At 40.0% G+C, this 24,020-nt stretch overlaps 2 protein-coding genes across 3 annotated transcripts in view; one reads left to right on the top strand and one right to left on the bottom strand.

Annotated features, from left to right (window-relative positions):
* MRPL3 (mitochondrial ribosomal protein L3) overlaps window positions 1–5,851 on the top strand; it is a 45,150-nt gene extending 39,299 nt beyond the window's left edge. Inside the window, exons 9-10 of the mRNA XM_020987266.2 lie at window positions 1,299–1,376; window positions 5,485–5,851. Coding sequence (XP_020842925.1) covers window positions 1,299–1,376; window positions 5,485–5,640 — 234 coding nt within the window. The 3' untranslated portion in view covers window positions 5,641–5,851. The remainder of the gene's footprint in view (window positions 1–1,298; window positions 1,377–5,484) is intronic.
* Window positions 2,108–24,020, bottom strand: part of NEK11 (NIMA related kinase 11) — a 374,166-nt gene continuing 352,253 nt past the window's right edge. The window contains exon 16 of one of the 2 annotated variants that reach the window (XM_078151551.1): window positions 2,108–2,360. In XM_078151551.1, coding sequence (XP_078007677.1) covers window positions 2,276–2,360 — 85 coding nt within the window. In that variant the 3' untranslated portion in view covers window positions 2,108–2,275. The remainder of the gene's footprint in view (window positions 2,361–24,020) is intronic. The other variant, XM_078151553.1, reaches the window with a different exon arrangement.

Genomic DNA, 24,020 nt, shown 5'->3' with positions numbered 1-24,020 from the left:
TGTTAGAACTCAGAATATACAAGTTGAGTTGTTTTCAACAAATTGAGTTCTTACCTGGTGAAAGTCAGAAGCTGATTGGCCTTCTGTTTAGAGTTGGAAGTTTTTCAACTTGGGCAAAGAATATCTTGAATGCTTCTTCTAAAAAATTTATAAACAAACTTTATTTTTATTTCAGTATCTTCTAAACCAACCTCACCTTTCATGAATGATGATCCCATATAGCAGTCTCATATAAATTGCAGAAGAAAAGTCTCAAATAAATCTCAAAACACTTTTGTTGTGACCTTGGGCAAGGTGCAGGTTCTCTGAACCACATTCCTCCCTCATCTGTCAAGTGAAGAATTTCAGTAGGTTGCAGACGACCTCCGATTCCCCATCCAGCTCCAAATCCTATACTCCTTACAGTTGGTTGTAGAGCTGGAAGGTGCTGGCTGGCAGAACCCTAATTATGTTACTTCAGTTTTCATGCACTAAGTCAGTCCTCTTCTCATGAATCAAAGTGTGATGAAATAATGTTCCTGTCTATCTAAATGAAGCATAATGAACTAGTTATCCTCTGGGGAGACAGAAGAGTGAACCTTGGCCTCCTCTGGGGTTTTTTTTGGTTTTGTTTTGTTTTGTTTTGTTTTGTTTGGCGAGGCAGTTGGGGTTAAATGACTTGCCCAGAGTCACACAACTAGTGGTGTTATATGCTGAGACCCAATTTGAAGTCAGGTCTGCCTGACTTCAGGGCTGGTGCTCTATCCACTGCGCCACTTAGCTGCCCCCCTCCTCTGGTTTCTTAGAGAGCCACAATGACAGGAGCTTTTTGTCATTGAGAGGTACCAGGAAAGGTACTTAGCCTCCATCACTTAAAACAAGATGATTTCTTCCAAGTAAAGCACACACACTAAACAGTTTGCTTCACTGTTTGATAGCATTCCTAAGACCTTAAATAACTTCAAAAAAGTTTGCTTAGATAGTAGCTTTGTCGTTGGTGACAGTGCAGGGTCCAACAGCAAAGTCCAAAGGATTATGGTCATTTTACCATGGTTTACATTTGGAAAAAATGGTCCACTGTACCTGTAAGATACATGATATAGCTTATGCTTTCCTGCAGTTTGTATTCTAACGGTGTAAAGTACTTGTTTGATTCTTAGAGTGACCAATATGAGGATGTGTTATAGGTGATCATTTTCCTTGTACTTCATCAAAGCTCATGAAAGCATTTGGACTCACTTTTGAAGCTCCTATGTGATTGTAGAAAGCAGATTTCAAAGTTATGTGATTGAAACTTTAATTTTCATTTTATGCCCTAGGTGTGGAGGATAAACACAAAACACAATGTCATCTATGTGAATGGCTCTGTGCCTGGACATAAGAATTGCTTAGTAAAGGTAAGTATACTTTTTTTCACTGTCTGGAGTTAAATGATCCAGAGTTTACTGCCCTGAGTGAGAATGGAGGAACATTAATTCCTCAGATGTAATAACCTTTCTTAGCTCACAGGCTGTACACAAACAGCCAGTGGTCCAGACTCGCCCTGTGGGCCACTGCGTGCCATCGCCTGCTTTATTTCCTTCTCTCTTTGTTGCTTTGCCCTTTCCAGTGTCGCATTTACTTTTTGAAAGCAAGCGTTCACATTATAAAGGAGTAAGGTTTCTGTAGACTCTCCAAGTCCTCTCAAGCTTTGGCCACTCTCCTGTGTTTGCCCTTCTCTTCCCCATTTCCCACCTTTGCATTTAAGGGGCCATATGTTGGAGGGTCTTATCAAGTTTGTCATAGAATTTCTCTGCTATTCTGCATTCACTGTTAGTGCATAAACCTGAATTATTTCTGTGATGATCCTTGGGCATGTGTCGTCACTTCTCCTGCAGGATGTGATAACTCCAGGTCCCGTGTGACCGAGTGTCTGCGGGCTGTCCTCCCGCCAAGCTGAGGAGACGTCATCGCAGTTGATGATAAGTCAGCTGATGTAGCAGCTTTCCAGTAGAAGTTTGTGGGCAGTCTAGAAACCAAGATTCTTAGCTCCCACTTCCCCTCTTCCTCCCCCTAGACACATAGGACCAAGAGCTGGTTTTATTTTTCTTTATTTCATGGGTTTCCATGATCCCCTCCCCCAGAAAAGAATTCTTATCACATATTTGTGGTGTGCCTTTCTTGGATTAGGTAGGTGGGTCCTCAGAAGAGAGAAATGAAGTGGGGCGTGATGGCTTACACGTGTAATGCCTGCTCCCCGAGAGGCTGGTCGATTTCTTGAGCTTGGGAGTCACAACCGTGGTAGGGCTAGAGTCAATTATTTGTCTCTACAAAGTCCAGCATTGATGTGGTGAGCCCTGGGAGGAGGGAGCATACAGCAGAGAAGGTACAAATGGGGGAACCTAGAACAGAAAAGATAGAAGGGAATGAAGCCAAAGGTGCATGGAGAAGGTTGGCCGTGGCAGGGAGAAAGGCCACCTCTCATCAGCAGCTGGGGGAAAGGAGGCAGAGTGGTAGAGATTAAGAGAATGGGAGAAAAGGGAGCTCACTTAGAATGGTGTCAGTCTCCTCTGTGAAGGAAGAAGGTAGGTTCTTAGCTGAGGAGGTTAGTGTGGAAGGGAGCGACGCTTGTGGGTCACAGGGAGATCTGGTGTGGGGGGGACTTAATTCGATTGGGGAAATGGGTGGATTCAGTTCTCCCCATAGTCCTGATGTCCAGCTAGCCAGACCTAGTCACTTTCCTGACATCCTTCCTCTTAGAGCTTTCAAATGTAGAATGTCTAAAAGATAAATCATTATCTTGCCTTCAAACCCACCTCTTTTGCAAACTTCTGTTTCTGTTGAAGACATAACTTTCTAGTCTCCCACATTCATTCTCAACTCCCCACTCTGTCCTGAACCTCCAGTCACTGAATAAATCTCATTATTTCTGTCCCCACAACATCTTTCCTGTGACCCCTTCTCTTTACTCACACAGTGACCACTGGCCCCCAGTCCTTCACCACCTCCAGCCTGGATTATTTCACCTCCCAGTTGGTCTCCCTGACTCACCTGTGTCACCACTCTTGTCCATTCCATCGCCTCTGGTTAGCTTTTGAAGCCCTTCACACCTGGCCTCCATCTGATTGTCCTGTTTCTCACACACAATAGTTCTTCTCTCATCTCCCTGCTTTCTCCTTCCATCACAACTTGCGTCTCTCTGCCTTGGCAAGCCTGTGCTCTGAGAGATGAGCTGTCACTTTACCGTCCCTGCTTCTAAGCCACTGCCACGCCCTGTCACAATGTGGACCTTCAGCACTGCCACTGGTGCCACTGAGTTTTGTGTTCCCCTCTTAGAAAGCTGCATTTTGTACACTAAAAGTGATGTGGTCATAGCATAGATTAATGTGAGTGTAGAGAGTTTTATTGTTGGGTATTTCTACCTGTTTTCTGACTTATAGTAAAAATCTACAATGAAGTGGGGGGCTGGGGGCAGCAGTAGAGGGGTGGAGTGTCTACCACATTGACCAAGCTCCATTGCTATTGGAAACCTCACGACTTTCAACCTGGTTAACACTTGATTCTTAAAGATTGTTTTTTTTTTTAAGGCAGTTGGGGTTAAGTGACTTGCCCAGGGTCACACAGCTAGTAAATGTCAAGTGTTTGGTCTGAGGCCGGATTTGAACTCAGGTCCTCCTGACTTCAGGGCCGGTGCTCTATCCACGGCACTACCTAGCTGCCCCTTACTCTTAAAGATTGTTAAGGTGTAGTTTGATAACATCATTCCAATGGGAAATGTATTGTATAAACCTTTGAAATTTTTAACCTTATTAAGTATAAGAGTAGGACTTTTATTGAAATTAAATTCTAGTTTAGTGAAATAAGAAAAGTAGCTTAAGTTATTTTAATAATTTCATGAACAATTTTAAAGAGATTAAAATAGTTCTGTTTTTCTATAGGTACAGCAGCTGTGTACTTATTTCAACCAAGCTATTCATTTTCTTATTGCCAAAATGATTATGCCTCATTTTTCTCTCTGTGTGTATAATTATATGTAATTTTAAAAAATTCTCTCCGAATGAGGACTATAGATGATTCAAATGCTGTCGAGAAATCAGGGGTATTTTTTTCCAAAAATATTACCAACATTTTAGAACATACCAATATTTTTACTGTAACTAAATGTTCTGTGAATTACCAGGTAACATCATAATATCATAGCATAATAGAGAATCACCACCAGAGATAAGGTATATAAAGTATCCTTGACTCTTTATGAAGAGAAGGACAAGGACATAAGCACGTTTTAAGTACCTACTATGTGCCAGGCATTGTGGTAAGCGCTTTAGAATTATTTCATCTCCACAACCAGCCCTGTGAGGTAAGAGCTAGTGTGATCCCATCCCTGTTTTACAGTTGAAGAAACTGAGGTAGAGATTAAATGACTTGCCCAGAGCTACAGCTAGGAAGTGTCTGGTGCTGGATTTGAACTATTATTTAGCACTATAAATAGTAACAGAAATGTGTCACCATTAAGAAATGGCCTGTATGAAGATTCAGAATAGTATGGGAGAGGAATGGATATAAGGGGCAGCTAGAGGGCACAGTGGATAGAGCATTGGTGCTAGAGTCAAGAGGACCTGAATTCAAATCCAGCCTTTGACACTTATTAGCTGTGTAACCCTGGACAAGTCACTTAACCCCAGTCGCCTCGTTAAAAAAATATATACACATACATACACACCACACACACTTCTTACACTGATCGTATCTCAGACCCACATTTCCAATTGCATTTTAAGATTTCAGATGAGGTATAGTTTCATTTCTCAGCTTCACGGAACAGCCTGCTATCTATCAAGAGGTAGAGATTAACATTTAAGAGGCTTTTAGGCCAGTAGATTTTATATCAACTCCTTCCTTTCTAAAACTCTTGCATATAATAGGCATTTAATATTTGCTTTTTTGAGTGCCACGTGGCATGGTGGATAGAATGCTGGGCCTGACATCAGGAAGACTTATCTTCATGAATTCAGATCTGGCCTCAGATACTTCCTAGCTGTGTGGCCCTGGGCAAGTCAGTTCACCCCATTTGCCTTCGTTCCTCATCTGTAAAATGAGCTGGAGAAGAAAATGGCAAACCTCCAGTATCTTTACCACCCCACCGCCCCTCCCACACTCACCCCATCCCATCCCCGAAAAATAGGGGCACCAAGCCTCGGACATGGCTGAATGACAAGCTTTTGAGTGAATGAATTTTGTATGTGATGCGCCACTACAAGGGGTGCTGTTGAATTGAAAATTCCTGTTAATTGGGGAGAGCAGTGATCCTTGGGATGGCCGCAGGTCAACAAAATGTTGATAATCAGACGTCTGAGCAAGGAGAGGAGAGCAGAGCACCGCACCGGCAACAGATCAGTGTTTGTCTTATCTCTCAAACTGGAACAAAAGGGGGTGTTGTTTTGTTTGACATAATTCTTAGGGCAATCGGCACTTAAGTCAACTTAGTAGCAGCATTGGTTAGTAATGTATTACTTCTTTTCCTAGATCCGAGATTCTGCCCTGCCTCCCTATAAAGACTTCGCCAAAAATTTACCATTCCCTACCTACTTTCCTGATAAAGATGATGGAGAGGAACTACCAGAAGATTTATTTGCTGATGATGTTTGTCAGCCCAGCGAACCTTCTTTGGTTTACACTTAACATCCCTGCACATGGCGGACGTCACAGAGCTAGAACAAAGTGCCAGCAACCACCTCCTTCTTTTCACAGTCTTACTAGTAGCACGCTGGGCCCTTCGTGTCAAGTGAACAGTTCAACCTGGCCTTGAAAGACATGGCATTAAATAGAACTCAGTGATGTTGAATTTTAAGCTGGGCAGCAATTTGCATATTAAAGAATTTTTTTATAGTGATGTTGTGGACTTCATTCTCTCCTTACCAGATAGATCCAGTTATATTAGTAATTTCTGTTTTCAGAAATGAATTCCACATAGTTTTTCTCCTCTACTTTGAGAGATTAATATAATGGGGTAATGAAGTGAGGAGCAGCCAAACCTAGTGTGTTTCAGCATCCTCGTATAAGGAATCTCCCTAAAGTGTCCACGTCCAGTCTTGTGCAGTTGACGCCTTCCTTCTCCCACTACCATCACCCCACAGAGACGCGCAAGTTTTGGAAGGACCACACAGTGATGACCAAGTCCCCGGTCAGGTTTCTGGCATGAAGGGAAATGATCATGTTCAGTCTGGGAGATTTCAGCGCTCATTTTGAAGCAAGGATAGCAGTTTTTCAAAATGCTTCCCAAAGGAGCCTGTGTGTGTTTGTCTTGTCAAACACATGCCCTGTCCTACCAGAGGAATTCCATTTATTCCTTCCACATCAGTTGACAGAGCACCTTCTTTGTAAAAGGAATTCTGCTAGGTCCTGGAAGACATCCCATTTTGGACCAGGCAGGACTCCTGCCTTCATGGGCATAGAAAAAACAGAAATACATCCCTGGGATTCAACATTTTCCATGGCAGGTGCCTTGTAAAGGTACAGAACCCAGTGTCACACGAGGTCTGAGGAAGAATTAATACCTACTATTTACTCACAGCCTCTCCTCCTTCACTGCCCATCAAGCTACTGGCATTAGCAGCTGTGATATGGGAGGTCTCAAGGAGGTGCCATGTAAGGTCAGCTTCACAGGATCGGTAGGAATTCAGCAGGCAGAGATGAGAAAGGACATCGTAGTCCTAAAGAAAGATCAGTAAGCAAAGGCCCAAAGTGGACAGAAGTCAAGGTACAGTCCAGTAACAGACAGTGTGGTCTAGTTTTATTAAAATATTACCTAGAGGAGAAAAACACGAGGTAAGACTGATCCTTGAATGGTACGCAGAGGCTTTGGGCAGGGACAAGAGGAGCCCCTGAAGATTGTATTTTTTTGGTAGAGGAGAACCCAGCATCAGTAAGCTTATTTAGCAGCCCACAAAAGAGGAGGGAAGGTTCATTAGAAGCCTTTTGAAATAGTCTAGGCAAGCATTGAGGAGGGCCTCTGTCATTGTGATAGCGATGGGGATGAGGAAGTGAGATATGAATGTGCCAAATACGACTGCCCTGGTTAATGCTGTTTCAGCAGTGACATCATTACCAAGTGTGTAGACCCACAAAGCTACTCCTTCCATTCCTAGGAGTCCCCGAGAACTGGCCCACATCACCTGTTTAACTCATCGCCCACAGTGTAAAGCTGATTCACTGTCCATGGTGGCTGGATGGAGAAAAGTTCCACTACCCCGGGGCAAGATAGTGATTCACCTCGAATCCTCCAGTAGCCAAGAAGCCCCATCCTTGTATTTCGGTAGAATAGCTTCCAGTGGTGCTTATGCAAGACTGTGGTCTTAGATTGGAGGCTGTCATTTTAGTTTTGTAAAGATAACACAACTGCGCTAGAATGAGAATCTTTGGAAATAGATTTAAGCCACATTTGTCAATTAAGTTGTTTGATGATGCATGATGCTAAGCACACCCAGAGGAGACATCGAGATTTTACCCAAATTGCATTTTGATACAAACTGCCAACCAGGAGGCACAGTGGATAGAGCACTGGGGCTGGAGTCAGGAAGACGCATCTTCCTAAGTTCAAATCTAGCTGCAGACACTTCCTAGCTGTGTGGCCCTGGGCAAGTCACTTAACCCTGTTTGCTTCAGTTTCCTCCTCTGTAAAATGTGCTGGAGAAGGGAATGGCAAACCACTCCATTGTCTTTGCCAAGAACACCCTAAATGGGGTCATAGTCAGACATGACAGAAAAACAATAAACTGGTAAATATATAGTTTTAGTTAATTAAATGACAGCCTCTTTATAGACAATGAAATAAAATCTCAAATATCCAGCATGCAGGCTATTGTACTTATCCAGTCTAAGATGCATTCATTTTCTTAAGATGAATTTATCCCAGTTTTAAGCAAAATAGGACCCCCCATATATTATCATTGCAGAGGGGTTTTCAATTGGCCTAACGTATAGTTTTAATAAAAGGTCCTTTTTCCTAAAATGTACTGATCTTTAGAAGGTTACATGCCTCTTGTTGCTCCTTGTTTATGGCTTGAGACTTAAAATATTGATTTCTTTTATCGATTAAAAGTGTGTTGCCTACCTCTGCTCCTAAAACTAGCTGCAGATCATAGGAATTTAATGACTTAAGAAGCCTCAGGGAATGTGCCCAAGACACAACATCGAAAAAAGCTTTGTCATAGGAGAAAATGGGATCTCTTCTGCCTACAGAACCTTCTTTGGAGAAGCAGAAGGGATCCCAGTGTTTTTTTGAGGGTTTGTTTTGTCTTTAAAGGTAGCAACCAGACAATGTAATTTTCCTCCCTTACCCTAGGCCAGCACATTATATCATGTTAAGCATGCTCTTCTCTTGCCATTTCAAACAATGGAATAAATGTAATTATAAACTTAATTTTCAAATTAGTGAAATTTTGATAAGAGAGTAGCTGCCAAATACTGATAATGGGAATTGCCACTATTATAAAGAATTAACCACACTTTTCAAGGAAACCAGCTCGACTCCTACAACTGATTAAGATTCAGTGTCCGCGGGACTGCTGGGTCACAGGGCCAACAAAATAGAGGACCACACATTATCTCCAATCCTCACAACCCTATCAAATCTCTCCAAAAGAGAAATCATGTACCAAAGATAAATCAATTTCAGCTCTCGCCATGGTCTAGGACACAAAGTACCCCTAAAAGGTAAGAACCCTATGAATTAATACATAATATTTACTCACAGCATCTCCTCCCCTACTGCTCATCAAGCTACTAGCAGCAAAGTGGCACTAGCCACCTGACTCTAGCAAGGTCTTGCAATAGAACATGACTCCACACTCCAATGCCCCCACACCCCCTTTTCCAGGGCCAGGGAAATCCAAACTCCATAAGGCCAGAATTTTGCTGAGGCTGCAGAAGATCATATGGCAGTGTTCTGTGCTTGAATAGAGCCCAGCCAGGAACGGAGGGAATGGGGCATGATATGTGTCAGGGCTTGTAATAGAGTTAAACTCTATACCTTACCCCTAGCTTCCTTTTAGTGCCACAAAGATCCACCCTCCAAATGGCAGAAATTTGCTCTGACTGCAAAAGAATCCATAGAGCATCTCCAGGGGAAAAAAAAAAAAAACAACCCAAGGCTGCAAACTCCAAGACACATAGTGGTTTAATTGAATAGTTTCATTAAGAAACAAATTCTGCAAAGGACCAAGAGAAAGACCTTCAATATGAAGTAAAAGAAATTCAGATAACACAAGATTATTCTTCACTCACCAGAAAAAACAGGAAGGAATGGACTAATGTGTTCCAAAGAGCAATGGTGCTCAAGATGTAGCCCGTGAATTGTGGTTGAAATTTGAGCTTAATCATAAATGGGGGGGAAAAAAGATGTTTAATAATAAAGAAGCATTTGAAACATCCATAGAAAAACCAGACCTAATGAGATTATTTGTTTCAAAGGAAATAGAAGTAAATGAAAGCAGCAAAGGACTATTAGAACAAGATAACATCAGAGACAATACTGAGAGACTTCTATCTAAACATACAAAAGAGAAAGCAGAAATCAAATGAGATGTGACGGTGGAGAAGCATGCCTGAAATATCATGGACTTGACTTTACAACACCTGGCCTACTGGTGAATTTGTGCTTTTTGTTGGACTAAACTATAAAATTGAAGGGTGCATAAAAACAGGAAGAAGACAGAAGAGATTGAAGAGGGAGGAGAAAAGAGAAACCTTGCTTCAGTGGTGGGAGAGGTTACCACTGATGAGGGTTCCTATGGGTGAAGAGAGATAGTCTAGAAAGGGAAATGAGGACCTTACAACGGATATTATCTGAAAGGATGTGGTGCTTAGAGAGACCACTAATTCTGCCTCAAGAGAAGGGGAATCAGAGCTCCTGAAGGCAACTGACACCCAAAAGAGAGGGGAGGGCATGGACAGACCCAGGAAAGATTTTGAGGCAAATGGGGAAAATTACCCAGGGTAGGGCAAAGGTCAGTGATAAGCAGCATCATCAAGGACACAGGAAGAATCCCACCCAGGGCCATTATCTTCTCCGTCACCTGCGTGAATTGGCATTTCTCTAAGAGCAAGGCACAAGAGAGAAAAAGGGTTCAGGGAGCAAACTGCAAGACAATAACCCACTAGAAGGGAGAACCCAAAGTAGGTACATCAAAAGTTTTAATCTCATGAGGAATACGGGATAAAAACAGAACTAAATGATAATAGCTTTGAACCAAAGAATAAAAGTCTACACTAGATAGAAGGGAAAGATAAACAATCAAGAGAGTGAAGGGGAGGGGAGGGAAACATCCTAGAAAAAAAGCACAGAAAATGAAATTTATAAAAACAAATGAACAAAGCAAATTGAAAGGGAAGAGAAGGGAGATTCTGCTTGAGTAAATGACAGGGGGAAAAAGAAGGACAGAATTAATTATCCAGATAAAAGCAAGAAAGAAAAAGAAACTAATAAGCAAAAGTCCAAAGAGAAAAGGGGGAACAAATGGGAGTGGGGTTCAAGGGTGAAGAAAAATTTTTAAAAATTAAACTAAAATAACTGAAGAATTGTGTTTACAGCAGAAAAGGGGGAAAATCATAACTTTAAAAAACTTAGAGATGAATGGAGGAAAATATAAACACACCCTACAACATTAAATATGGAATACTGGAACAATCCAGTAGAACAAAGAAGAGTGACAGATTGCATAAAACAAAACTCCACAATCTGCTTCGTTTAAGAAATATTTTAAAAATAAAGACATAAGAAGAATAAAAATAAGAGACTAGATTTTTTTCACTGTGCATTAAATGAATCCAGAAAGGCAGCTGTAATAATGCTCTTAGTCAAAGCAAAACAAATAAAAAAATAAAAAATTCAAGAAATACAGTCAAACAGGGAAATTACATTATGCTGAGAGGAACCAAGACAAGAAACCAGTATCAATATTAAACTTAAATGCTCCAAGTGCCTTAGCATCCAAATTAATAAAGAAACATTATCTATAGATAATACACATTAATGAAAAGAGATGTTGATATCCCTCTCCATTTTGGATAATTTTAGCAGAAAGATAAACAAAACAGGAAAATAGAGAATCGAACAAATTGCTGGAGAATCCAAAACCAAAAGACTTTGGACATCTTCTAAATGGACTACAAAAGAATATACATATTTCTCAATGTGATACGGCACTTCTATAAAAACTGACTATGTATTAGGGCACAGTGCTATTGCAAATAAACGGAAAAAACAGAAAATGTATCCTTTCTAGGCCATAGTGCAATAATAAGTCTTTGTTGAGATGCAAATGGAGACTTAACATTGAAATCCTAAATGAATGGATCAAAGAACAAATCACAGAAGAGATAATGTTTAAAAATGATGATAAAACAACAAAATTTCTAGAATACACCTAAAGTAGGTATTAGCGGAAAAATTGTGTCCTTACAAACATAAATTTAAGACACTGGAAGATTAATGAACTAATGTGCATTTTAAAAATTAGAAATTCAACAAACAAGCCTAAAATAAGCACAAAAGTGAAAATAATAAAAATTAAAGGAGAAATAGATTAACTGGAAACTAAAAAAAATAGAAATGATAAATGAAACTGAACCCTAGTTCTTTGAAAAAAATCTAATAAAAATCATTAATCTAATTTGATCCAAAAGAAGAGGGCAGAAAATCAAATCAATGAAATAGCAAATGAGCAAGGGAAAGTCACAACAAAACTAGAATAAAGAGAATAATTAGGACATATTATGCATAGTTATATGCTAAGAATACTCAGAACACAAAAGAGAGGAGCATCTTCAAAATTTTTAAATACCCAAACTCTCAGAAGATCAGATAAAAACCATAACCTAATCTCAGAAAAAGAAATAGAATTAACTTTAAAGAGACTACCAAAGGGGGAGGGGGTGGGGAAACTCCTGATGCTAAGAGAATTCAATCAGACTTTTAAACAGCAATTAGTACTCATACTACAAAAGTATTCTCAAAAAAAGAGAAAGCAGTTTACCAGAATCCTTTTAAGAGATAAATACAGTCTTGATACATTAATTGAGGAATGATAAAACACAGAAAGAAAAGTATAGACCAATATCAATCATATTGATTAAATATGGGTAATAATAAACATACTGATTCAAAAGTTTCCAACCAAATATTGTCAAAAAGACTGCAGAAATTTATCTAAGAAGCCATTTAGTCATTGTAACCAAATTGGATTTTTGCCAAGGATGCAAGGATAGTTCAATACTGGGACATAATTAATCATATCTCAATAGATACAGAAAAAGGCTTTGACAAAATATAGCATTCTTTTATGCTAAAAACCCTACAAAGTACAGGCATAGATGGGCCTTTTAAAAAAAATGTATCGTAAACATCTATCTAAAACCAAAACAAGCATCCTATGCAATGGGGATACACTAGAACATTTCCCACTAAATATGAGAGTAAAACAAGGATGTCCACTCTCCACACTATTATTTGATATAGTTCTGGAAATGATAGCAACACAATAAAAAAAAAAAAGGGGAAAGAAATTAAAGGCATAAAGATAGGTGAAGAGCTAAAACTATGCCTATTTGCTGAAGGTAGACATGGACTCTTTTTTTTATGCTTTTTGGCTAGGCAATGGGGTTTAAGTGACTTGCCCAGGGTCACACAGCTAATAAGTGTTAAGTGTCTGAGGTCAAATTTGAACTCAGGTCTTCCTGACTCCAAGGCCAGAGCTCTATCCATTGCACCCACCTGGCTGTCCTGATTTGGAGTATTCTTGAGATCAACAAAGATCCTAATTGAGATAATTAATAGCCTCTCAAAATTCAGCTACATTTTTCTATAATAGTAACAAAATCCAAGAAGCAATACTAGAAGGGGAAATTCCATTCCAATTAACTACAAAATGCATAAACTATCTGGGGACTGATCTACCAAAACACACAAAAGCCTTGTATAAATTCCATTACTTTGTATACAATGTTTTATACATTGTATAAATTCAATACTTATGGCTGGGCTGTGCCAATATAGTAAAAATGACAATACTACCAAAGTCAATTTGCACGTCTAATGATATATCAATAAAATTACCAGTCAAATACTTTGTGGAAATTGATCAAATATAATAAAATTCATCTAGAAATATAGAAGATCTATAATGTCAAAGGAAGTGGCAGAAACAGTTAGGGACAAATGGGGAATATGGCATTTCCAGACCTCAAACTGCATTATAAAGCAGAAATCATCAAAACCATCTGGTACTGGTTGAAAAATAGAGGTGGATCAATGGAGCAGACTTAATAAGAGAGAGTCATAAACAATGAAGCTCACAACCCAACATTCAATAAAGTGGAAAACATGAATTTCCAAGAAAAGACCTCCCTATATGATAAAAAAAAAAGTGCTGGGAAAACTGGAAAATGGTCTCACAGATAATAGACCAACAACTTATACCATATTCCACAATACACATTCCAAATGGATTCATAGCTTTAATATTAAGGATCATACGATTAAAAAAATTGGAAGAGAAACAGATCATACACCTCTAGCAGCTACGATATGGTGTTGTGTTCTTAACCAAACAATGGACAGAGGCAATTAGAAAAGACAAAACAGAACTTTAAATATGTACAATGTAAAAACTTCTGCACAGATAAAATTAATGTACTTAGGATAAGAAGGGAAGTGGCAAAAAATGGGAAAAATATCTATCAAATTTTTTCTGGTAAGGGTTTGCATCCAAGATATATGAACAATTAATATTATATATATTTATATATGTGTATGTGTGTGTATGTGTGCATACATATATATATACACATACATACACACACACACACATACACACACACACACACATATATAAAACTGTTAGCCATTCCGCAATAGATAAATGGTCAAAAAATATTTATAATAATTTTTCTCAAAAGAACTGAAAAGTATTAAAAGCTATACAAAAGAATGCTCCAGATCACTAATAATAAAAAATATGAATTAAAACAAACTTCAAGTTTCACATCAAACCCTGCACAGCTGGTTGTAAGGTGAAATTTTGTCAACTTGAAAAAGACCACAGAAGGGCAATACTTAATATTGATGGTTTGTGGGATGATATGCATGCTAATACATTATTGGTGGAGCTATGAAATGATACATCTATTTTGGAAAGCAATTTAGAATTATGCAAACAAAGTGACTAAATGTCCATACCCACTGAGCCAGACTCCACTCCCCGGGATTACACACCAAGGAAGCCACTGATAAGAACAAAGTCCCCAAATACATCAAAATATTTATAGCAGCACTTTTGGGGAAAGCAAAGAATTGGAAACAAAAATAGATGTCTATCGATTGAGGAACTGCTAAACAAATTGTGATGAATTGAATAAAATACTATTACCTTGTAAGAATAATCAATGGGTTGATTACAGAGGCGCACAGAAAGATCTATATGAAATCACACAGAGTAATGTAAGCAGAACCAAGAAACATCCACAGTAACTGTTTAGTCATGCCCGACTCTTCCTGGCCATAGCATGCCAGGTTCAAGACTGTCTATGGAGTGGTTTGTTTGGGGGTATTTTGGCAAAGATATTGGAGTGGTTTGCCATTTCCTTCTCTACCGGATCACCTTTAACATAGATACACACACACAGTAACAAATACGGTGTAGGTGGAGTCATACAACATAGAACAACAACAAAATCAAAAGTGAATGTTGCCAAATTATAAAGATCGAGCAAGACTCAAAAGGAGAGATATGAGGACACTGCCAACCCCCACCTTTGCAGAGGAGGGAGTCCACAGCTGTTGCATACTACAAAATTGCAAAGTACAAAAACATTGCAAAGTTTTCAGACCTTTTCCAGAGTTAATAGATGGTACTGCTTTCTCCCTGTTTCTTTCTTTTTGTCTTTTAATAAAATGCTGTTTGTTATATGGGATGGGAGGGGAGAGGAGAGGAAGGGATGCTGGAAAAAACTATGATGTTGTAGTTTTAAAAAGACATCAATAAAAACTTATTTAAAAATCAAAGATTTGATGTTCACAGAGTCTCCTTAAGGCCATTCAGTCCATGTTTCCAAGTATGTATTAGAAAGAGAATTAACTACAGAAGAAAGCCAATAATCACTGGTTAAGTATTTACTATGTGCCAGGCACTGTACTGGCTCTGTGAATATGGAGGCACAAAGTCCTTCCATCAAAGAGTCTACATTTTATAGAGGAGACAAGATGTACATATGAAAGTACATATGAAATAGAGGCAATGTTATTTTAGGTGGGGAGAACACTAGCAGCAGAAGGTGGGGAGTCATCAGAAAAAACTTGATGTAGAAGGAGAAGCTTTATCTGTTACATGACCTTGTAGAAAGATGCTTGACAAAAAGCATCCCTGTCCTCAAGGGGCTTATAGTCATTAAAATGAAAATCTTTTTTTTTTTTTTGCCAGAGGAACCTAATTATTTCCAACACCCTTGTTTTATAGATCAGCACAGAGGTCCAGAAAAGTTCCAAAAAAAGTAGTAAGGTGAATTAAAGAAGGTACGGGACATGTCGTGTGGTCTTGGATTCTTGCCACTTAACTCCAGTCAAGTCACAACATCTCTAAACATCCATTTCCTCAAGATGGGAGTGATATCTGAGCATAGTTGTCATGAAGAAAGCACCTTATACATGGTCCATGAATGAGAGCCTCCCCACAGTCACATAGTTAGACAGGAGGCAGCCAAGCTGAGACAAAGCTACAGGCTTTTCCTTTAGTTATTTTAATGATATGCTGCCTCTCACTCACCTCGATTCCAAGACCCTGCAACACCCTAACGACTTGATTTGGTACTTGTTTTTATACCTCCAAAAGCTGTTCCACCTGCTAAACCGTCCAAATAATGCCCCCCCCCTTTATCAGATCGTCAGGCCAGTAAAGCCATGGGTCTTGACTTTAAAGAAGGGCATTCAGAGACACAGGTCGTTTTTCTTTCTGCCCATTGTCAGCAACATCACATTGAAGTCCATTCTGGCAGGAAGTAAATAATCATTCCCATTACTGAAAAGGAAGATGTTTCTTGGTGGTTTGGTTCTCAAGAAAAAAACTCTTATAATATAGATAGAGAACATATATATATATAGTTATATTTATTATATAACTATATATTCATTATATAATAGATATATTCATATGTTGAGTAGTTTCAATTGTATCAACTCTTTGTGACCCCATTTGGGATTCTCTTGGCAAAGATACTGGAGTGATTTGTCATTTCCTTCTCTAGCTCATTTTACAGATGAGGAAACTAAGGCAAACAGGGTTAAGTGACTTGCCCAGGGACACACAGCTAGTACATGTGTGTATATACACACATATATATATGTATATATGGACACACATATGTATGTGTATATATGTATCTGTATACACATACGCAGACATACTGGAAGAAATGGTGAAGCCCCTAGTCCCAAGCTCTGGATGCTATAAGGAGAAGGGAAAGCAAACTGGTTTGTTTTCTGGTGTGGCGGGTCTTTATTTGAGGATTTTCAGGGAAGAGCCTGGTTGGACCAGAGAGTCTCCCTTCAGTTCTAAACCTGTTACCCTAAGCCCAAATCATATCCTGTTCTGTAGTGGTCCACATCAGCCGTATGGACCAAAGGGTTCATAATAAACATGACCCGTGGTTATGGCAGAGTTCACCCATCACTTCAGACCATAAATGGAGAGCTCTTTCAGGAGGCTTAGAGACCATGGGACAACGAATTTAGAGCTAGAAGTGACCACAGGTTCCATCTGGTCCCATTAATGTCCTCACTTTATAGCTAAAGAAATAGGCCCAAAGACATGACTGGCTCATGAGCCACAGACTTCAAACCCAGGCTCTCTCCAGATCCAGCACTGTATCCACTGGGCCCCCTGCCTGTCTCTCCCACAGGGCCCTCTTCACTCAATAGTCAGTTAAACATTTGTCTAATTGAAAAAGTTGCTTAGGATGACTTGGTTTCTACTCACAAAACTTTGGCCTAGCAGAAATTACTGGAGCTCACTGACCACCCTGGAACATCTCTCCCTTTTCCCCATCTGGAGGGTTTCTAAAACCCAAAAGCCTGAATACTAACAGAGAACTTGATGCTTCATTTTGGAACCACTAAGTAGGGGTGGGGGTGGGGGATAAGAGTCACACTTATGCTTTAGGAAAGTCACTAGACTAGGGCAGGTGAGTAGAAGACCGATGGGATGGGGAGAGGCAGGAGGCAGGGAGATCAGTTGGGAAGCGATTACAATAGTCCAGGTGAGAGGGGATGAAGGCCTGAGTAGGATGGTCTACACATCTACTGAGAGAGCAGAAGGCAGAAAGACAAGATTGGGTAACGTGGAATCCTCATCCTCAGAATGGCTCAGTCCACGGTCTCTCCTGACACGTTTGTAGTAACGTCAAGGCCCCATAATAACAGACCACTGGGCTCTTTCCACACAGGACAGAATGATGACACATATTCAGAATCTGCCTTCACAGCCTTGGATTCTTGGAATAACAGGAGGAGATTAAAGCGTCCCTGTCAATTACAGAACTTTAGCTATGTGTGAGGGTGACTGGCCCGAATTTCATTATTTCTTGGTTTGGGGCTCGGCTCTCTTCCTCTGCTCTTAGATGTCATTTCAGAAGGAGTAGCAGCTGCTTTTTGTACCATTCACTTCTTTTTTTTTTATTATTCCTTTTTGTGATTAATGAGGAAGCTCACGTAAAAAAGACAGGCTGAATTAATCTTAACACATGCATTCCTTAGCAGCACAAAAGCAAATTATTTCAACTTGGCTGCCACCTTTGGTTCAGAAAAGGCTTGTGAGATTCACTGGCACATTTGGGGTATGAATGAGACAAAGATGAATAATTTTTTTGGAGTCCTAACCAGGGTAGGGTACCACGGGGCCTCACCACAAGGCACTACGAGAGGGGTTATACTCTGAGGTGGGCTGCCCTCTCTCCTGGCACAACTGTATCCAATTATTCTCTCCACTGCCAACCTACTTCTTCTCCTCTCCCCCCAAAAACAATGTTTTTATTTTTCAACTGACTTCCCCACAGGCAAAAGAATTTCTATTTGTCCTTCAGGCTCCAGAAGCAACTTTTTTATGAAAAGTGTTAGTGCCCTTGTAATGTTTATAAATGTTTGGGGAGAGGACGAGAAGGAAGGTAATGAGCCTTTTTAAGGTGAACCCAAAACTTCTGACCTAGCACTGACAAGGATTCCCAATCTGGAGAAGGGTGTAACTGAATACCACTCTCTCATACCAGTTTTGACAGAGGTATATTTCAGACTCAGCTAATGGGACCAAGTCCATAATTACCTGCTTGTGTATCAGTATAAATCTGACTCTGAAGAAAAACCAGCTTATTTCACAGAAAACATGTAAGTAAAATTGTCATAATCTCTGATAGAGAGTCAGAAAGGTGTGGGGTATCTGATGGGATTTATCCAGGCTGTATTGCTCACTCAAGTTCTGTTATTAACAGCCAGTGTATCTTCCAACCCACTTCCTCAAAAACTGAGCTCTGGGGAATTTGACAGACTGTGCAGCTGCTTTCTGAGGCTGATGCTAAAATATTCATTGTAAAAAAAAGTAAGAATGTAGGTGACAACTGGATGGGTCATGCCAGATATTTGGGGAAAGCAGGAACTAACATTTGTAGTGACTACTGAAAAAAAAAAAGTTAGAGAAAAGCAGCCACATTTCAAAATAACTTAGTTCCTTCATTTGGAATGTTTTCCAAGTTAGTTCTCTTTATGGGGTAGCTGAGTGGCACAATAGATAGAGCACTGGGTTTGGACTCAGGAAGACTCTTCTTCATGAGTTCAAATCCAACCTGAGACACTTACTGGCTATGTGACCACTTAATCCTCTTTGCCTCAGTTTCCTCATCTGTAAAATGAACTAGAGAAGGAAATGGCAAACCACTCCAATATGTTTGCCAAGAAAACCCCAAATGGAGTCATGAAGAGTCAGACATGACTGAACAACAACAAATTTTCCTTATAAAATAATTTCTCTAGCAAAGGGTGGATGAGAAATTCTTAGCCCACATGGTAATTGGGCAAGGGTTCTTGATCTGGGATCCATGGATAGATTTAAGGAGGGTTTTGTGATCTTACATGGGAAAAAAAAATTGCATGTTTATTTTCACTAACCTCCCACTAAAATTTAACATTGCCTTGAATTATTTTTTTAAGGTTCTGAGGAGTCCCTAGGCTCTACCAACTGCCCAAGGTATCCAAGACACCCACAAAAAGTCAAAGAACCCCGTAATAGGGAATTTCAATTTAATGGCTTTTGAATTGACCTTTGAATCTCAGAAGCAAAAGGTAGTTCAGAGGCTACCCAGTCCAAGGGGAAATGGTGATGATATATTATTAATCATAATACAATAATAATAATAGCATTTACTTCATGGAGGTGTTATGAACATAAGACAGTACATATTAAGTGTTTTGCAAACTTTAAAGCACTGTATAAATGCCAGTTATCACCAATCAACTAAAATTTAGTAAGGGCCTACTACAGGCCTACTATTGACACACCAGGCAGACAAAGAAAGGCAAAAAATTAGTAACAGTAATAAGTACCTGCTCTCAAGCAACTCACAGTCTAAGAGGGGAGACAATATGCATACAATTATGTACAAACAAAATATATACAGGATAAATCGGAGATAATCTCAAGGGGAAAGTGTTAGCATTAGGAGGGACCAGGAAGGGTACCTTACAGAAGACGGGACTTTAGCTGATACTTGAGGGAAGTCAAGGAAGCTAAGAGGTGGAGGCACAAGGGAATCACCATTCCAACCATAACTGAGCAGGAATCCCTTAGAATAAATCCTAGAGGGATCAGAACTAAGAGGTAATTTAAGTCAACAAACATTTAGTAAGTGTCTACTCTGAGCTGGGCACTGTGCTAGGCTTGGGATGTTGGGGAAGGGGAGAGTATAAGGATAGGCCCCTGACCTTGTGGTATTTACAGGGCTCTAAGACATGAGCATACAAAGTTGCAGCCCAAACATCTGGGACAAATATTGAAGACTAGGAAAATTCTGAGACAGCTCAAGTCATTTGGATGGGGAGGAACTTGGAATTTCAACAGGCCAAGATGACAAGAGAGGGCATCCCAGGCATGAGGAAATACAAGAACAAATGCACAGAGGGGGGGAAAGTTCAGGACAATTGGGGGACTTTGGCAGGAGTACAGTACTTGTTTGCTTCTAATTGGATTTGTGTGTTTTCTGTTTTAAACATTAACTGAAACACAACTCAAAAATCTAAAGGGAAACAGATGAGGAAGGTATAAAAGCTAGTTTGAAACTTAACATAAAAAGAAACAAACAAAAACTAAAACCCTGGCAACTTGTCCCATCACTTCCCGGCAAATAGGAGGAGAAGAAATGGATGCAGTGTCAGAATTTTATATTCTTGGGCTCAAAGATCACTGTAGGTATCAACTTCAGCCATGAAATCAAGACACTTGCTCCTTGGAAGGAAAGCTATAGCAAATCTGGACAGTATACTAAAAAGCAGAGACATCCCCTTGCCGACAATGGTCTGAATAGTCAAAGCTATGTTTTCTCCAATAGTAACTTACAGTATGGCTGTAAAAGCTGGACTATAAGGAGAACTGAGAGCTGCAGAATCAATACTTTCCAACTACGATGCTCGGGCAGCAAGGAGATCAAATCAGTCAATGCTTAAAGAAATTCATTCAGGCTATTCACTGGAAGGTCAAATACTGAAGCTGAAACTTAAATGTCTTGGCCACATAACAAGAAGATGGGACTCACTGGAAAAGACCATGGTGTTGGGTAAAATTGAAGGCGAAAGGAGAAGGAGATGGGAGAGGATGAAATGGATAGATAGTGTCATGGAAGCAATGAACACAAACTTGGACAAACTTTGGAAATGCTGTGGTCCGTGAGATCACAAAGAGTTGGATGCCACTGAATGACTGAACAATAACAAAAGCATTGACTGGATTTGGCAACTGATGAAATATTGGAGGAAAGGGAAAGAAATTGAATGACAAAAGGAAACACACACTACTGGAGGGATAATAATGTCATAACCAGTAAAAGAAAGCCAAGAGAAAAGATTTTAAAGGGAAAATTAAGCTCTCTTTGGGACATGGCAAGGTGGCAGTGAAATACCCAGCAATTCCACAACTGAGAGGAAAGAACAGGGCTACAAATATAAACTTAAGAGTCACTCACATAGAGACAATATGGTTAAAGCTTGGGGGAGAAGGGCGGGATGGATGAAACTGGAGAGAAAAGAGACTATAGTTAAAAGAAGTGATCTTAGTGTCAGAAGACCTGCATTCTAATCCTACCTCTAACTTTTAGGATTTATGAATCTGAATCAGGTATTTTGACCTCCCTAGGTCTTGATTTCTTATCTATAAAATGCATACACACACACACACACACACACACACACACACACACACACACACACACACAATACACCTCAAAGGATTAGTCAGGATCTCACTTTGTAGCCCTAAAGCACTATATAAATGTGAGATTACTATTATTGGAGACCAAAAAAAGAGGTGTGAGGGAAAAGCCTTAGGGATTCCTATATTAGAGTGAGGACAAGGGATAAGAGTTGGAAATCAGGAAAGTCAATTGGAAATAAGCTGATTATCTTTGTGGATTATAAGGCAGATACTTCTAATTAAGATGATATCTTCTAGGATTTCTCTAGGTGCCATCTAAATTTTTTGCCCGTACAATGACCTTTCCCAAGAAACAGCGGTTTTCCTCTGGATTACTTGAATGTGCCCTCAATACCCAAACCCAGGGACACCAGCCCTACAGTGAGACCACCACCCATATGGACCAAAGAAGACTTTATCTGGTTGCTTATGAAACTCTCACAATAGCAGACAAATATTAAGGCTGAAAAGCTCAGGTCAGTCCAGCTATCTTTGCTGGGTCTGGTTGCCTGGCCCTGGCATGAGAGGGAGTACCCCAAAATGTCCTTCTCTAATTTGATCTCATGCAAAGTCTTTCAGTTAACCAAGTCTCTACCATCAAGAAAGGGATGATTATTGTTGACTTTTAGTCTAGATTTTTAGTGTTTAATTTTAGGCTAGGAAAACTCCAGTCTCAAGCCCTCAAAGGGCTGGTCTTTGCCATATCAACAAAGACACAATCTTGTAACTACCTTTTTAAGCATTCTTACCAAAACCAGAAACCGAGTCTGTGCTGGAACCAGCTTCTCTCACAAGAGCTGGGTGTTAAATTTTCTATGAGAGCATTTATACCTCCAAAAATTTCAGGGTAAGCCTTAATGCCTCCAAAAATTGCAAATACTACAAATCAGAGTTTGATGTATTGTCTTAATTGTCTAGACTTACAAATATGATGGAGAAAATGTTAATAATGCAGATTAAATTTAAAAGTGTGTTACAAATCCATTCTTCCCTGACCACAGAACTAGTTGTTATAGATTTACCAGCACACCACTGCCAGGAGCCCTCAGAAATTAAACTCAAGGTCAAAGAGGTTGAAATTGAAATTAGACATATTGAAGAGGAATAACTGATATAAATTGGCAACTAGTCATGGATGGATGCCATAGAAGATATCTGTATATAAGCTTCTTCTTCTTAGGAAAACAAAAGTTCTTTGAGGGCAGAGAAAGTTTTTGTTTTTGTGCCTAGCACAGTGCAGTGTGTGGCATATAGTATGTATGTAATAGATGCTTGTTGAAGGAAGAAAAGTCCCTTAACCACCACGGTTCTTTCCTTAGCACTTGTCCCTTTGGACTCTAAATCCTTTCTTGGGCTGGTCAAGTTTTCTGCTCATTCCAATAGGATGCAGCTGAACACAACTTACCACAGTCCCCGCTGTGTGTGTGCCATCTCTATTTCAAGGCTCTCTACAAAGCAAGGAGAGGTTTTCATGGGAGGCTAGAAAGCAGCTTTTCACCCTGTCTCCTAATTGAAAAGAATTTGTATGTGTGTATGTTATATTTCCATAGGATTCTCTCTCTCTCTCTCTCTCTCTCTCTCTCTCTCTCTCTCTCTCTCTCTCTCTCTCTCTCTCTCTCTCTCTCTCTCTCTCTCTCTCTCTCTTTCCCCCCCTTATCTCCACCCTTTTTAGTAGCTCAATACTCAAGAAGAAAGCGGGTTAAAAACAAAAACAGAAAAACAGCAGTTTGCCAGTCTGCAGACCGAGGGACATGGGTGAAGGGATGTGCTGCTTGTGGGAAAGAACTTGCTTAGTTGCGTGGGCACACACAGCTAGTCTGCTGAGCTAAGGGCTGAGGGCAGTTTCATCTTGTCCATGGCTGGTAGAGTCTATGACAAGCCTTCAAGAATCTCCTATTTACAATTCAGTGAAATTTCTCCATTTCGGCAGAGCTGTCTGTCTCATCACTCTCCCTTGAGGAGGGGTGAAAAACAGGATGGGAAGAAAATAAGAGAAAGAGAGGGGAGAGAGAGATCGCTTCACTTTTTTGCTCCAGGATATAAGTCAATTGGATCCATCAACACCAAGTTTATTATCAGTCCTGCCTGGCCTGACAGCCTGGGCACCACAATGCTTGCTTTGACCTCAGCTTGGGTCTTGGCCCTGTCTAAGAGAGTCATTGATGAGAGCTGAATATAGCTTTGTCAGTGAAATATTCAGCTGTCTTCCTGGGCAGAGACGCTTTAACAAGGCCTGAGGTTCTCAAACAACTAATGAAGGCCAGCCCTGTTGGACCATCTTCTTAAAAGTAAGCATTCATTGGCTACTTAATTGATTTGAGAATTGAGCCAATCCTGCTGCCAATAAACCAATTTCCAGTTTGTATTTCCCCCCTGAAAGACAAAATAAAAATATCACAAGAAATGAGCACCCTATGGGAAAGGACAGGAATCAAACTCACTGGGCCACAAAGGTCACTTCTAGCTCTATGAACCTCTGATTCTGACTGCCTCTGGGCACCTCTAAAGGCCAAAGGGATGTCGGTAGCATGTCTATGAATTGGACATTTCTCACTTATTTGCAAA

The sequence above is a fragment of the Phascolarctos cinereus genome, unplaced genomic scaffold (assembly GCF_003287225.1).
Source record: "Phascolarctos cinereus isolate Bilbo 61053 unplaced genomic scaffold, phaCin_HiC Scaffold_1;HRSCAF=81, whole genome shotgun sequence".
Classification (NCBI taxonomy): Eukaryota; Metazoa; Chordata; class Mammalia; order Diprotodontia; family Phascolarctidae; genus Phascolarctos; species Phascolarctos cinereus.
Note: the sequence above shows the minus strand (reverse complement) of the source record. Positions and strands in the feature narration are given on the sequence as shown.